General features: G+C 46.7%; 1 protein-coding gene and 1 long non-coding RNA gene across 2 annotated transcripts; one reads left to right on the top strand and one right to left on the bottom strand.

Moving 5' to 3' along the window:
- Positions 1-2827: 2827 nt before the first annotated feature.
- On the top strand, positions 2828-4380 carry LOC135376531 (zinc finger protein 233-like). The gene has a single exon (XM_064609058.1). The coding sequence runs from the start codon at positions 2926-2928 to the stop codon at positions 3646-3648; it is 723 nt and encodes a 240-aa protein (XP_064465128.1). The 5' UTR covers positions 2828-2925; the 3' UTR covers positions 3649-4380.
- Positions 4381-10623: 6243 nt separating this feature from the next.
- Positions 10624-12496, bottom strand: LOC135376546 (uncharacterized). The gene is made up of 4 exons (XR_010417735.1): positions 12462-12496; positions 11841-11913; positions 11030-11077; positions 10624-10960 (listed from the first exon to the last, which is right to left on the bottom strand). It is a non-coding gene; the product is annotated as an uncharacterized LOC135376546 (long non-coding RNA).
- Between the last annotated feature and the right edge of the window lie 4484 nt (positions 12497-16980).

A 16980-nucleotide genomic window follows, 5' to 3' on the forward strand; every position in this document is an offset into this window, starting at 1 on the left:
TGTTTCCTGTTTGCCTCTTTATTCCTTTGTCTTTCATTCATTTTTTTCCTTTATTCCTCTTTATTATGATGATGAATGCTTTTTTTATGCCTTACATCTCCTCAACTGATAACATGAACAAATAAATCAACCAACCCAAAGAAACAAAAGAAAATATGTCTACAAGACGTGACAACTTGTAAGAACAATCCCAACAGTTACCTTTTGTGTTACGAGCATCTGTTGTGTAATGTGTTACAATTTGTAACAGTTTGTGAATGACACATCAGGAGAAATCACGGAGAGACAATCTTGTGTGGTATGGGAGATTAAAAACTGTGATGTCAGTCTCTAGAACGTTTTTCTTTTTTTTGTTCCGAGAGGGTTGACTTGGACACTGAAACTACTAGAACTACAACTAGGACAACTACTGCTCTACAAATTTGACGATACTGGAGTCCTCTCCAATTGAGAGTGATAATAGGGTAGGGTAGGGTAATAGGATAAATAGGGTCCAGAAATTGAGGCACTAAAAACGATGGGAGTAGCCAGCCACCTGTTTACGTACTGGCAAGAACGTGCAAGTATCCAAGGTTATTGTGATTTACAAAAGCAGTGACAGAAACTGTCCATCTAATTACCGCCCCATTTCAGTGTTACCGGTCTTTTCCGATCGTTTTGAATCCGTGATTTATAGATGACTTGCCTCTTATTTTAATAAACAAGACCTTCTCTCCATCGTTAATTTCTTAGGCAATTTCAGGCATTGTATGTATTTGTCCTTTCTTTGTTGTTCCAGCCTCAGAACGTCAGTTCTCTCATGTTCAACTGTTGCCGCTTGCGTCGATCCCGTCGTATGAATATGTGTATGAGTGAGCAAAAATGAAAGAGTGAGAAGAGGATGAGTGAGAGAGAGTGGCTGATTTTTCCCTTCAGATGACGCGCCCGTGGAAGTCGCTGGGGAGGCGTGTTAGCTTAGCTCAACTGGTAGAGCCCTGGACCGGTAATCCAGAAGATGTGGGTTCGACTTCTACAGCTAGCTAACCTTTTCAGTGACTTTCATCTTTCATGGTCTATGGACTTCTGTTCTTTATTGTTTCTGAGCTGGTTCGCTTCTCCCCCCCCCCTTCTCCGCTGAATGTGTCACGGTAACCCTGGTGGTTGGAACTCTCAGTTTGAGAGACACTGGCCTACACTGTATCTCCGTGGCAGTCGTGTTGCCACGACGACGTGGACGACATCACGTGAGGCGCGTTGTGGCACACTGAGTGACTACAGGCATGGCGGAGCGGGAAGGGGCGTCCGCTCGTTGACGATAGTAAAGGGCGTGCGTAAGAATATGAAGCGGCCTGTTCGAATCAGGGTTCGGAAAAACCCGGGTTTTTTTAAAAAAGCCCGCCCCAGTGGGTTTTTTCGGGTTTTTCGGGTGGGTTTTTCGGGTGCTGGGCTTTTTTTTTCGAACTTCTGCATATGACACGCAACAGCCGTCCTCCGCCTATTTTTCATGTTTCTGGAAGAAATAATTGTTTGCCGCTGTAGAATTTACGGTAAAGTAACCTCCGAAGCAGTCGTCCCTTTTCCTTCTTTTCTTTTTTTCCCTTCGTTTCTGTATTTCACCCGCGTGTGGGCTTTATTGGGTTTTTTAGCCCGGGTGGACCCAAAAAAAACCCGGGTGGGTTTTTTTAAACTGGGTCCATTCGGCGAACCCTGGTTCGAATCCAACTACCGATGGGCCATGCCACAATTTTCCGCCGAATGTCGACGCACTTCTCTCTGAAATCATCCCAGTGCCCACATCAAACCCCTGTGCCCCACTCTCTTGTGCTGTCCCCGGTGCATCTGCGAACATCTGTACGCCGCTCGCACCAACATCTCCTAGATAGCAGAAGGCCTGCGTACACCTATGTCACACGAAGAAGCGTGCTGGTACAATTCTGTTAACGCTGCCATGATATCAATGAAAGAGCGAACAAGAGAAAACATCAGCAGCTCGAATAGCTCACACGGGTCTTCTGCTATGTGTTGCTCACACCGAACGTTCCTCCGTGGCACTAATACGTAATCACAAAGAAGCACCCATTATTGATCCTTGCACGTCGGACACGCCTTACAAAAACCATGCTCTAGGTTGTGATGTTCAAGATCAGTAACGTGATGCCGGCCACTATAAAGGAATCAGGTGCTTGTCTTATCATATTTTTTGAGCCGTTATCGTAAAGGCCTTCCGACCTGCCAAATATCATCTAATGCTTCAAGATCTCTCCACTGACGCCTCGTTGCGATAAAGAAACGAAGGAGGGGGTGATAGCGCATCGTGACAATCAAAGGAAACCTTTCCATTTACGCTACGCTTCACCAAGTCGAGAAAGTGAATTCATGAATTGCTAGCACGTTTAAAAAAAGTACTTATACACGAAAAGAAAAGAAACAAAATACCATGACTGTCCTGAATGGGACTCGAGGCATCTGTTTGAAAGAGCGGCACTTGACCTTTCAGCAAATAAGAGAGGGGGAGCCACTTTAACCTTGCAGCTTCAATCGCGCACAATGGAGATGATTTGCGGAGCCTGACGAGGACAGCGTGAAAAGGCACAGCGAACGTGGTGTCATCTGTTTTTTTTTTAATTGTGAACTAGAGATGCGGTAGGACTGGTTCGCCCTCTGAATGTTCGATTTTTGAAATTTCAGGAGCAAGAGAAAGCACCGGTACGCTCCATATTAAGGACAAGCCCAGAGGCACTCGTGATCAAGTATCTCCAGGTTGCACTTTCTCCAATGCGCGGTTCGAGATCAGCAGAGCAACAGTTGAAGCTCGATTAAACAACACTGCAGTAGTCACTATGGAAGATCCAGCCACGGAACGACCTCCAGAAAAGAGCAAGTCATGTGGACTTGCGTGCACGTCCAAAGCCAGACTTCAACACCACATGTTTGCACACTGTCTCAATGAGTCTGAAAAGTGTCCTGCTACTCCTCCAGCAAATGTTCAGATGGGAGAGGAGGCGGGTGCGACGTGTGTCCCTCTGCATCCTCACAGTCTGTCAGCCACGAGAACCACGCCACGTTTCGAAGCGTACTGATGAGAAGACATACATGTGCGGTCTCTGTCCTGCAGAGTTCATCCAGGGCACACACCTGCAGCGCCACAAGATGATGCACACTGGCGAGAATCCATGGAAGTGCGATCTCTGTCCTGCAGAGTTCAACCGGAATGCGCATCTACGGCTGCACAAGCGGACACACAATGGGGAGAAGCCATACAAGTGTGACGTCTGCCCTGCAAAGTTCCGCCGGAGCAGTGACATGCAGCGCCGTAAGAGGACACGCACCGGTGAGAAGCCATACAAGTGCGATGTCTGTCGTGCAAAGTTCAGCCGGAGCGGGCACCTACGGGACCACAAGAGGACACACACTGGCGAGAAGCCATACAAGTGTGACCTCTGTCCTGCAGAGTTCATCCAGAGTACGCACCTGCAGCATCACAAGAAGAAACACATGGGCGAGAAGCCATGCAAGTGCGATGTCTGCCCTGCAGAGTTCATCCAGAGAAGTAACCTGCAGTGTCATAAGAGGACACACACTGGTGAGAAGCCATACAAGTGTGGTGTCTGCCCTGCGGAGTTCAGCCGGAGCGGGCACCTACGGGACCACAAGCGGACACACACTTGAGAGAAACCATACAAGTGCCATGTCTACCCTGCGCAGTTCAGCCAGAGCAAGCACCTACAGCATCACAGGCGGACACACATGGGGGAGCAGCCATAAAGGTGGGACCTCTGTCCCGCAGAATACAACCACGGCGTGGGGCGAGAAGTCATACAGGAGCATTCTCTGTTTTGCAAACTTGAGGCACACCACGAACCTGCAGCTTTATAGGCAGACGTCTATGGGCGTGAAGCCACAGAAATGCAACCTCTGTCCTGCTGGGTTCAGCCACAGTACAAACACATACTATCCAGAGAACAAGCTGCTAGCAGAGCGTCAGCTTGTTCAGCGAGAGCGTAAACTTCAAACTTGACAAGTGGCCATGAGGCACTTGGGATAGAAACGATGCATTTATGCAAGAAAGCAGCCGTCCCAGTGTCAATTCCGTTGTCCTCTACCCGGACACCTGAACAAGTACATCCTAGTGCACAGAGAGGCAATGCTGTATGACACCATATTTTATTTCTGTTCGATATTTTTAAACTCGCATACATGAACAGACTGAGTGAGTTTGAAAAAAAGTTGGATTGAAGCTGGATTGGGTGGTGATGGATGTCAGAAGGAAACCCAGTGCCTGTGGAATGACATGTATGGAGCGATCACTGTGAGACAGTTGTGTGTTGTGTGAGAGACTAAATGTGGTTGTGATGTTTGTTACATGAGACAGCGCTGGCTTAATTAATGAATAAATGTTCTCGTGACTGACGCTTCAGGTACAGTTAAGAAACGTTCGTTACGGCAGTTACAACTAGTCCCGCCTTGCGAGGAGAAGGGGTTTCTTGAGAAACGGTGCAATGATACAGCCGCCGATGGGGCTGTCCGACGTTCTATCGTTGGTGTCCTCAGTCTCGGGGGAACGCTTTTTATGCGAGGGAGTAACTGGACACCACAACTACTCCCCTCTTACTTGACGTTATTGGATTATCCTCAGATCTGTGCAGTGATTGGCCTTGCGTGTGTCGCGTGGTGAAGCTGTATCCGGATTTTCCTCAATAATCACTCCTCAGTTGTATAATTCGTATTTTCTCATATTTTCAGCTCAACGTAATACATTTACTCGAAATAAATGGAAACCTGTTTAACTGCATCGCCTCTGTTAGGGATGCACTCGCAGATGACGACGCAGGAAGGAGTTGACAGTATGTGTCGCAGGTAGTAGTCATCCATTTTGTCCCACGCCTTCGTCGAATGAGACTCGAAGGAGTCTGCAGTCAGGAGTACCACATGTCCTTGCTTATTATACTCCGTAGATGGAGTGATTGAGATGAGGACTGTATGGGGATCACTGCTGTGCCGAGATGAAATCACTGAGACTTCCTCTGCTCCAGCCGCGCACCATCGTTGCTTTGTGAGCTAGCGCCGAGTGTCGTTGAAACACGTATGGTTCGTTATCGAAAATGGAAATCGATCCGAGGGACCAAATGCTTCTTTAGGATGTTGTTCATGTGATTGTCCTGGTGGATCTTTACTTCTGGACCCACGAGCTCTCCAGCACATCTGACGCTTCTATTCCATCATCGCCGATCAGGACTCGAGTTCCAGTTGAGTTTTAGGCGTCTACATCTCTTTAACGCTGGGGCAGTATCCATCGAAGAAGGAAATGCAAGGAGCGGCTCTTCCTTCCAGACTGGCATAGCCGCCCTCTAGCGGTCGCTCGGGTCAAAATCGCCATTACGTACTGTCCACCACGTGATCCTCTCTAAAGTTTCGGTTTTGCGAGACTTTGTTTCTCGCGCTGCTCACCGTGTGATTTCGCTTTCCGAAAGCCATTTATTGTGGAAATGTGAGCACCTTCGTAGAAGCGACGTATGGTAACGTGTTTCTGTCCCCGCTGCGGCTCTCGCCGAACAGAAAGCAGCTCTGTCACGGGAACACGTTTTGTTCGTAAGTACACGATCAGTTATTTTAGTCGACTGTGTGTGTGCGAGTCACATTGAATAGTTTGTTTGGGACCTGGCACTGTGCCGCAGATTCATTTCATATCCTCAACATTTCCTATGGCGAAAAATTCGTAAAAGTGTTCTCACGCAACGGCAAAAACTCTCTGAAGGTGAATACCCTTAATTTTGCGACGTGTACATTTTAAAAAGCCGCCTTTACAAAAAAAAAATGTTCAACTACGTCAATATGACAATGAAAAAATGGCTAGGAAGCAAGCGAGCTGGTGAAGATGATGCATAATGTAAAAAACCCCGAGACTAGGGAACACGAAGGGACAGACACAAACACGAAGTCTCGTGTTTGTGTCTGTCCCTTCGTGTTCCACCAGCTCCGGTGGCGCAGCGGTAACGCGTGCGCTTGGAGACTGGGAGGTCCGCGGTTCGAATCCGCGGGCCGGCTGTGCCGTCTGGGGTTTTTCCTGGGTTTCCCTCAGATGTGTAATAGGTGTATGCCGGCACAGTTCCCCTGAAGTCGGCCCATGGACGCAGCTATCCTCCCCCCGAGCGGATTCCGCTCGGTCTTCCGCTTCACCCTTTCCTCTCCTCCTCTCCACCACCTTTCCCTTCCCGAGAAACATGCCGCCTAATCAGGCAGGCAGACCTCTCGGGTTCCTCCCAACGACACTCCTCCTCCTCCTCCCCCCCTTCGTGTTCCCTAGTCTCGTACGTCAATATGTTCAACTACGTTCAAAGCTAGTGGCGAACGGTCGTGCCGCGGTCTTGAGGGGATTACGATGATCTCTGAAAGGGACGCGACCTTCGTTCCTACTTTTCTTTCAATAGGAGGCAGAGTACAATTGACCAGTCGTGGAACCCAGCTCTGCCCTTCCGATCTGTTTTGGTTTCGGTTTGTCTACCAACGTCATGATGAAGTTTCTCGGGTAGAGGTTTATTACAGCGACCATGTACCACGTTGTAAGCACCTGTTCCCAGCGCAGCATTTGGAAGCTAGCGGTAGTGTTACTCATCGATCTTATTACTTACTGTCTACTTATTGCTTCCTCAATTTCTGCAATACTTCGTACTTCAGATTACCTTAGTATTTCTGTACAAGCGGTGGATATTCCACAGAAGATGTTTCATTCTGGGGTTGATTATCATCATCATTCTACGCGTTTTCATAGGAGCTGTCGCTGTCGTCTGCTACGGTGGTGGTGGTGGTGATAGGGCTTGCCGTTGTCGGCCTCACGTATGTGGGCAACGTCACGACTCACGCCCTGGGGAAATGTGCGTCCTGGGCCGACTTCTAAGGGAACTGTGCCGACATATGTCTGAAAGCGTCTGAGGAAAACCCAGGAAAAACCCCAGACAGCACAGCCGGCACCGGGATTCGAACCCGAGTACCTCCCAGTCTGCTACGGTAGTCCTACGTCCGCTTCTACGCGTTCAAAATTCAAATTTCCATCGTCCAATCGTGATGCAGATCTCGCGGTCCGGTTAGTAGCGCCCCTAGCGGATCGTGCGGACGGGATCCTCATGGGGATGGCCGATTATGACACGGTCATTATAACATCTAGCAGGTTGTGAACATAGGGGGGGGGGGATTTCTGAAATCTTGGAATATTTATTCTGATAACAGTGGTCGCAACAGCCACAATGGGCCCCTACCGGAATGCTACAGGAACATGACGAAGGCATAAAGCTGGGCTCGGACCTGTGCAATTTTGTTCCGATGAGGATGCCCGCGTCGGAACGTTACGAGTAAAGTTTGTTGCCTCTTGTGTCCAAGCCGGTGCTTTATCTTTTTCCGCCAATCCCCTAAACTGGCCCTGGGGCCCCATCCAGTGGCGTCACTAGGGGGGTGCAGGGGGTGCGGTCCGCACTGGGTGAAGCGACGGAAGGGGTGACGCGCAGTACCAATACTGCCGCTTCCTCCCGTTCTCTGCGGCACGATGACGCCAAAAACAAAATAAGGAGCCTTCTACGAGGCTTTCTGAGTGTGGTGTAATACGTGTATTTATGGTGATCGCCTGGTACGGAAAGGTATCCGTTAATGGGACAAGGGTGGGGCGGAGGGTGACGCGTGCCCTAGCGATGCCACTGGCCCCATCCCCGGCAGCCCTGGTCAAAGTACAAACAACTAACCGGCAACAAGTTGGGAAACTGCGACACTCGTCCTAACACGTCCTTCGAGCCACACGCGGCGAGATGTAGTGCACTTACCGTTTCCTACAGTTTCCTCGTGATGTCTAGAGACTACTCGCATGAAATGTGGGGAGCTCGGTAAACAGGTACCGATTAACCAGCTCAGCATTACTCCTCCTTATATTTTGCAACGTCTGCAACCTGGGTCGTGGACTCTTGGACTCCCCGCAAGGCGATCTCCACCGCTGCGCCTTTTGTCTTTCCGTCAAGCTTCCCAGCGCCGCATTTGGAAGCTAGCGGTGGTGATGCTCATCGGTCCTCTTATTGCTTCCTCAATTTGTGCAATACTTCGTACTTCAGCTTACCTTAGTTTTTTTTTTTTTTTGTACAAGCAGTGAATGTCCTACTAGGAATGTCCGTACGGGGAGATATATTTATTAGAAGAATGAAAAAAAAAACGGGGAGGATGAAACACAGCATGTTATATTAGACAGAAGAAAAAAAGAACAAAAAAGCGCGTTCCTTACTACGTATTTCAAGGATAAGAAGAAGAAGTAGAAAGAAACAAGGCTGGCAAAGTGTAAAATACGAAGCGACGCCGTGCTAAACTATGCGATAACCTCATAACTGCGGTTTCTCGTTTCCTGTTGTTGTACTTTCGGATACGTTCCCCATTCAAAATAGGAAGAAAGAAAGAAGGGTATGGAAAAGGGGTAACTTCTATGGCTGCAACGTACGTCAAAATAGCACCTGATAAAGGGTGTAAAAAGGGGTGGTAAATGAAATTATCACTTATCCAGATTGCTACAGAAAGGTGTACGCCCCTGTGGCTCACCGAATCAGAAGCGGGAAAACGTGCTATGCGTTGAAGTTCTGTTTTGAGAGTGAGTTAACAGCTAGAACTTCGCTGGCAGCCTCGTCGTTGCGCGACTTTTAGGCTTTGGGGTGCTCAAGTATTGCGGACACCGGTCAAAAATTCGTGCCACCCCTCAGGACGCAGCTTTGACCTGTCGCGAGGCATGGTGACCTTCTCTTTGCTTGCGGTGTCATTCAGAGCTTCGCGTGTCATGAGGAATTCGTCCGCTCTGACAATGTCGGATGCGTCAAAGTGCTTCTCGCACACACGTGTCCACTTTGACTCAAAGCTGAAACGTCTTTCTCAGGTATCGAACGCTTCCACTTGTCTCGCTTGATGGCATCAGTCGGCAACGCAAAAAACGATACCTTTTCACCAGAATTATCATATCCCGAGCGACACGCTGGGGTACAACACGTCTGCGGCATGCATAGATTAACCGAAATCTATTCACAGTCTAAGGATGCACGTGGATTTCAGGAAGAAGCGTCTACACTGGTCAAAACGCAGGCAACAGAAGAGGCATTTACCCGTATCAGCTGGCGTTTTCTCCCCAAGTAGCGACGCCCGCGCCTCCGCGCGACGGCGGTTCTCCCTAGGCAAACCTGACCTATTGTTCTCCGGCGGAGTTTCGTGACCAGAGAGAGTATCAATGGACCGTGCTTTCTAACAGGTGTAGCTGCTCCACCCATTTTTCTAAGAGTGTAGGGAGAAAAATTAACGGTCTCCCTTGTGGTGCAACGCGAGATAACATATCAACGTGGAACAAAATGCTGGGATAATTTTAAATTGGGAGTTTATGGTTTTCAGGTTCGAGTCAAATGTCGGAGCATAACTGCAATGAGTTATCATCATGTAATGCTAGAGGAGAGGACAACGCGCTGTGGTGTTTGACCTAAGAATAACTATTTTGGCGACACAGTGCGTTTTTGGACCCGCTCCTTCCCTGAAATCAAGCAACTTTCTCAAGAGACTGCACCGCTCGTACGGTGTATCTCCCTGGGAGCAGACAAAAGCTCACCGGACAAACGTTTACGCTCGTAACTTTGAAGGCGAACATAAGGTCACCGTTTTACTCGCTTCTTGTTCTCCAGCTGCTTTATTTATTGCACTGGCCACAAATAAAAATATTTTACATATTTGACACGTTGCGGAGTGGGTCAGTTCATGTAGAATATGCACCCCTCGAGATTGACCAAGGTTTAGGTCCTGAGAGACTCTTACGTTATTTGGACGTGTGGTAGTGGGTCAGTTCATGTAGACTGTGCACCCGTGGTGAGTGGCGAAGGTTTTGTCAGGAGAGCCTTTTATGTATTTCACACGATGGGGATTGGGTGACTTCATGCAGAATATGCACCCGTCGAGGCTGACCAAGGTTAGGTCAGGTGAAGGCTCTCTTTGTCAGCCTTCACGGGTGCATATTCTACATCAGCCGGCCCACACGCCAACTTGTGAAATAGATAAAAGGCACTGCTTACGTCATATATACATACGTCATATATATATATATATACGGGTATATACGTCAGATATACGGGTGCATATTCCACATAAACTCAAACACTCCCCAACGTGTGTAATACCTAATAGGTAATCCTGGTCTGACCTTGGTCAGTCTCGACGGGCGCATATTCAACATGAACCGGCTCACACCCCAATTTGTGAAATAGGCACTCCTTAGATAACATTGTCAGTCTCGACGGTTGCGCCGCGTCGCCAAGTGAGAACTAGCCCTTGCTACGCTCAGGATCATCGTTGTTCAGAATATGATATTGTCCTCTTACCAGTAGATTTGTTCTTTTTCGAGATTTGCGCGTGTTTTTCCGGGACAATCTGGATGTATACGATAATTCCTAGAAAAAGGATCCACTCTTCTGTGAACCGATAAATGTATCGTTCGGCTGAATGGTTGATGGCGAGAGTGTTACGCAGTAAAGTTGGGTTTTCAGACTGCATGTGTTGTTATCGCTGCACGGCGTGCAGTTGCGCAGGCGCACGGGATCCCATGTAAATGCAGTCGTACAGGAAATCGAAAAAGAAATAAACGAACGCAATGTCTGCTGCTTAGTACAATTTATTGCCCTCAAAAGTTCCCGCCACCCATGATCATGTTGGTAAAACAGAATACCAGGGTCTCTTATTTCATATACGTGCAATTGATCATTTCGTAGTTAAGAGATGCCGGTCAACCATGTTGTTCATCCTTAGCCGGAGCATGTCTTACACTTGCTTGCCGATGTGCAACTGTTCCCAGGGCAAGTGACATCAATACAAAGGCATAGCGAGGCATCGGCGCATTTCTTGCACCCGCTCCCCACTGTGCAACTTCTGCTAGGGCAATCGGAATCGGAAATAATCGGAAGACAAGCGCAGAGGTCGACTACAACTTGACGACCTGCAAAGGGAAAAGTCCTCACAATGATGCCTATACGGTGACATCGTTAATAATTCCAAAAGTCCTTACGTTCAAGCTCGTGTCCTTCAGGTGCAGCTTCACTGGCGACAAATGCACCTTAAAAAGAAAGGGCAATTTTTAGTTTCTCGCACTCTCAAGTTCCCCCCAAACTTGGATCCCACCAGGTGAGCTGTTGCGTCACGCGCTTTCGACAGCTTGTTACGCGTCCTGCGCACCTGTTCACGTGACTACCTCATCTCTCTAAACGTGTTACCGAATGACGAGGAAAGCCTTCGTGTAGGAAACTTTCTGCTGTCTTAGGGCGAAGGACATGTTCAAGGAAAAAGGAAAGGATAGGGGGGGGGGGGTGTATATCGCCGTTTTTCAGTGGGTTCGGAATAAGTCTCAACCTAACTCAAGCTGAATTATCCTGGAGCGATCCGCTATGGGTAAAAGGCGGGGACAAAAACCGTAGTTCGGAACCCGCCAATGTTTCCAACACCGTGTGTTCTTTTCAATGGTTTACCCAGAATTCCAAGCGTGGATGCGTGTTGGAAAAAGTGGGTGGGGGTGCGTAATTATCATAGTTACGTTATCATAACATATCATCACTGACATGTATCTAAACCAGAAATCGTAAAGGCACCCCCTGTAGGGGATACACAGGTCAAAAAGTTAGGGGGTGTCACTGAACATATGAGGGGTGTTAGGGGGGTGCAGGAGGTCTTGATAAATTACTGGTTCTTGTGCTTTCCTAGGACATCTCCTCCGGCTATAGTAGAATAATTGTCAGTTGAAAACTACCGCAGCTCTCAAAATTGAGCTTTTGGTTTGATCAAACTTTCACAACATCCCATATTAGATCCCATATTAGTATTACCAAAGAGGAGGACGAAGACAACAGCGAAACGTAGAGGCGTCATTGTGTCCACGAAGAGATCGTTGAAACTTTCCTGGAGAAAGAGAATAAAAGAACTTGTTTGTTTGAAGTCCTCAGAAATAGTTTTGGTAGAAACCTCACTTCCTCCGATACAGCCATGTGTAGTTTCAACGAAAGTGAAAAATGATGAAAGAAATATTAAACACGTATGTGTTTGTCCTTCTATATATGTGTTCCAGCCTCAGAACATGACTTGCGAGTTTCGCATCTGAAGTTAGGGTTCTAAAACTTTGACGTTGACGTTGAAAATACGCTTTTCGGCTGTTGTGCTTTTCTGATGATAAATTGATACTATTACAGGAGTCTTTTTTTCCAACGCCCTCGTTTTTCAGAGTCATCTTTGAGTCGAGATATTTTGAGGGAGGAACAGACCGACGTCTTATCATATCACAAACGTGGTAGGGTTAGAACTGTGCCAAAGGAGTCGTGGTTATGAAGTGATTAGATGTATTCAATTGCATTACACCACATAATGATCAACGCAAAGCAATGCAAACAGCAAACCATGCTATGTAGTACAGGAAGTAATAAAGAGCGGTTATCTCTCAAAGAAGTGCTTACCTGTATAGAGAGGATACTGCAGATGTGTGTAGACTACAGAAACTGCCTGGCTTTTATATAGGACACTCCATACAGGCGTATGTGATTCCATTATACTTCATAAATCTCTGTACGTGGACCGTTCCAGTAGGTTTTTAATGAGATTTCTGAAAAGTCCTCGACGAGAATTGACTTTCCAGTAAGTACTTTGTACATGGCATTTCCTTTGCAAGCACGCGTTCACAGCCACATGTGCACGTGGGATATAAACAAAATTCGACGTCAACCGTAATTAAGATTATGGCCATGACCGAGATAGGGATTCAGATTATACAGAGCGTGGAAACTGTTGTGTGGTGCATGGATTCGCAGAATACGCAATTAACACGTACACGAACAAAAAAAAAGGAGGGATGACGCACAGCCACGTGAACGCAACATGTTAGAAAAAAAGACGCGTGTTGCTTACTACGTATTCCAAGGAGGAGAAGAAAAAGTAGAAAGAAACAAGGATGGCAAAGTGTAAAATACGAAGCGACGCCGTGCAAAACTATGCGATAACCTCATAACTGAGGTTTCTGGTTTCCTGTTGTTGTACTTTCCGATGCATTCGCCATTCAAATCAAGGAGAAGAAAGAAAGAAGGGTTTGAAAAAAGGGTAACTTCTATAGGTGGCACCGACGTCAACATGGCGTCTAATAAAGGGTGTAAAAAGTGGTGATAAATGAATTCATCATTTATCCAAATTACAACAGAAAGGCGTACGCCCCCGTGGCTGACGGAATCAGAAGCGGGAAAACGTGCCACGCGTGGAAGTTCTGTTTTGAGAGTGAGGTAGCAGCCAGTACTTCGCAACCTTTTAGTCACAACATATAGTGACAACCATTACCTTCTAACAGGTGTAACTGCTCCAGCCATTTTCTAACAGTGTAGGGAGAAAAATTAACGGTATCCCTTGTGGCACAACGAGAGATAACGTATAAACGTGGAAGAAAATGCTGCGCTAATTCTAAATTCGAAGTTTATGGTTTTCAGGTTCGGGTCAAATGTAGGAGCATAACTGCAATGAGTTATCATGTAATGCTAGAGGGGAGGACAACGTTTTGTGGTGTTTGGCCTAAGAACAACTATTTTGGCGACACAATGCGTTTTGGTCAGATTCTTTCCCTGAAATCAGACAACTTTCTCAAGGGACTGCACCGCTCGTACGGTGTACCTCCCTGGGCGCAGACAAAAGCTCACCGGACAAACGCTTACGCTCGTAACTTTGAAGGCGAACATAAGGTCACCGTTTTACTTTCTTCTTGTTTTCCAGCTGCTTTATTTATTACATTGGCCACTAATAAAAATATTTAAGACAGGTGAATCAAAGCCTCCTAGGTATTTGGGTAATTGCATTTTAAATTGACCAAGGTCCGCCGATGACATTTTTTGATTTCCGTGAAAAAAATATATGTTGTAAATGACCTTGAGTGAAGACGAAAGCAGTTTCCCGGAGCTTCCTACGATCAAGCAGTGCACAGACGGAGAGGGGAGTAAGGTGGCGCCGTCTTCGCGAAGTAATTTTTTCTCGCGACTTTCCAGCCTTACTGATGCCACTTCATTCACATCACAGCCCTCATAGCTAGCACAGGTAAAGTCTGGGAACTCTAGTATACCTGTCCGGAGTGAAAACGGTGTCACTTTAAAGGGACGCTGAAGAAAAAATGTCGAAATCAGCAGATATGATAAAAATTTCACGTTTTCCGCACGCAGTGCTTCCCAAATTTAAATTTCATTACAAAATTCACACCATGTGCAGCATTGGCAAAACTGTTTCAAAAGTTGTTGCTATACTCGGCTACATAACGTCAGTCAGTACTCAACTCACAGTCACTGCAACGGCATATAAAAAGGGTTGCACGTAAATAAGAATGCCGACGTGGACATGTCCACAACTAAGTGTCATCAGCGGGAGATCGAAGGCCCTGTGAAATGGGAAACGCGCGATGGCGTGCCACTCGAAAGTGGAGTCGGAGTGAAGGCCGCAACGGCGAGACCTGGGCACAGAGAAAAATTCTCTGCGTTCACCCTACTAAAATAGTGCAACATATTTTTGCAGCTGGATTTAGGGGATACGTTGGCCTTTCAGCAACCGCAAAATTATCGGAATAAGTATTGCAGGGGCTGAGGTATGCCATACAAAACATCGGCAATTTTCTGCTCTCACCTAAATTTACGGACATTTCTTTTGGGCAACAAAACGCGTTAGAATAGTTTTCTATATATTGAACGATGGAGGTAAGATTGCAATTGAAAGCACACTTCATTTATGAATATGTGACTTGCCGTCGAGAGGCAATGAGCGCTAGAAAACGTGCAATTTTTGTCATATCTGCTGACTTTGGCATTTTTTCTTCGGCGTCCCTTTAAAGTGACACCGTTTTCACTCCCTGCAGGTATACTATAGTACCCAGACTTTACGTGTGCTAGCTACGAGGGCTGTGATGCGAATGAAGTGGCATCAGAAAGGCTGGAAAGTCGACAGAAAAAATTACGTTGCGAAGAAGGTGCCACCTTACTCCCCTCTCCGTCTGTGCACTGGTTGATCGTAGGAAGCTCCGAGAAACTGCTTTGGTCTTCACTTAAGGTCATTTACAACATATATTTTTTTCACTGAAATGAAAAAATGTCATCGGCGGACCTTGGTTAATTTAAAATGGAATTACCCAAATATGTAAGAGGCTTTGATTGACATGTCTGGTTGCAATACAACTCTTCCGAAATGGGTTGAAAATCGTACATTTTTTTCTTAGAGTGTAGTCTCTAACTTGTTTTTATTAGCAATGCTTTCGTTGATTTTTCGTGGTCGTGATTGTGCGCATGTCCACAGCCGCAGGTTTCGTCCATTAAAAAAAAACAACACAACTTATGGACGTCTTTTTGAACGAGGCGGACATACGACAGCTGATTCTAAAACTAAATAGTCAAGAATTTCGCGCACGCTGCACAGCTGTGAGAATGCTACTGCGTGCCCAGTGCTACCAAGTACTGCGTGCCCAATGACTGTTTGTTGTGCGTCCATTGTAGGGTCGTTTACGTGGGGAAGCAGACATCTCACTAACGAGCAACTACAGTCGTGCCTCGTTAATATGGACACTTTCGTCCCCACCAAAATCATCCATAAAGTGAATCGTCCATATTATCGAATACCGAGGAAATAACAGAAAATAGTGCTTTATTTTTAAAAAAAACGCATCCAGAATTAGTGCCTGCTTGCAGATATACTTGGTTGCACATCGATTTAAGAGCAGCAAAATGTCGGCAACATGTAGACGATGCAGCTCAACACCGTTGTCGTCAAAGAATTGAAGACCCGTTTGTAGTCCCAATTGAGCCATATAGCAGATGTGGCCGCAGACTTGGCGTTGCTAAAGTCGTCGACACCCAGAGCCTGACAACTGCACCGCATCTGTTCTCACAAGCTGCTGAGAGCGACTGCACTACTAAAAGCACAACTCCTTGCACGAGGGTCAATCACCCGTGGACGTCATGTCGGAACAGTCATGCCGTCATATGACATTTTCCGGGCCATTCGTGTCCACAAATAACCGCCTTTGCTCTTATAGTTCTCATGGACAGCTGTGAAAGAGATGGCATAACTCCCTTTGTACAACGAAACGTTCTACTTTCGACAGCTCTCCCGTAGAATGATGAGACGTTTGCCCTCCATATCGATACCGTACATAATAACGAGACAAAACTACGTGGACTACATATGGTTTCTACCTTGCTGGAACCATTCATTGTCCGAAAAGCGAGTTTACATATAAACGAGACCCAAATGCATTGGAAAAGTTTGATCCTCACAAAAGTCGTCCATAATTCGAGTTGTCCATATTAACCAACCACGATTGTATTCGGGTGCTGGGTCATAAAACAGGTTGCCATTTATTTTAGATGTCCCGTTATTACGGTTCACTCATCTCAACAAGAAAGGCTATATGCCAAACCACTGACCGATTTTCAGTTATGAGGGCAAACGCTTCGATAAATCCCTATTCAATTCTATATATGCGCCCCGCGAGTTAATTTCGCCGTGTTTGTGTTAAGCCAGATTTTTCGCATAATTAAATTTGTACTTTGGCAACCCAGTGCACCGGAGGAGCCACTAAATATTCCAGCGAACAGCTTCATTCGCGACACACGCGCAACAGGTACGTTATTATTCACTTCATTCCCCGCGTTCATTTTCCCTTTAACACCACGTAGCTGCTGTAAACATCCTGCTGCATATCGTACACGTGCTTCAGCAACTTTCTGGGAAATAATTTGTCAATCCTTTCGACTTCGTCGTAACCGTACAACAGACGACACGTGGCAACGGCACACCAACTGGGCCACTGCTTAATGAGTGTCGTCTGCTAGGAAGCGGCTGTGTTTTCAAAATGTCAGCGCTGACACACAAGCTTTGTAACGCCACCTGGTCTTGCGCAACAGGCCTTAGCACGTGTGCGCTGGGGTCCTCTCTGGAGCTTAAATACCGGGAAATGAATGCCAC

Source organism: Ornithodoros turicata, unplaced genomic scaffold (genome assembly GCF_037126465.1).
Source record: "Ornithodoros turicata isolate Travis unplaced genomic scaffold, ASM3712646v1 ctg00001143.1, whole genome shotgun sequence".
Lineage (NCBI taxonomy): Eukaryota > Metazoa > Arthropoda > Arachnida > Ixodida > Argasidae > Ornithodoros > Ornithodoros turicata.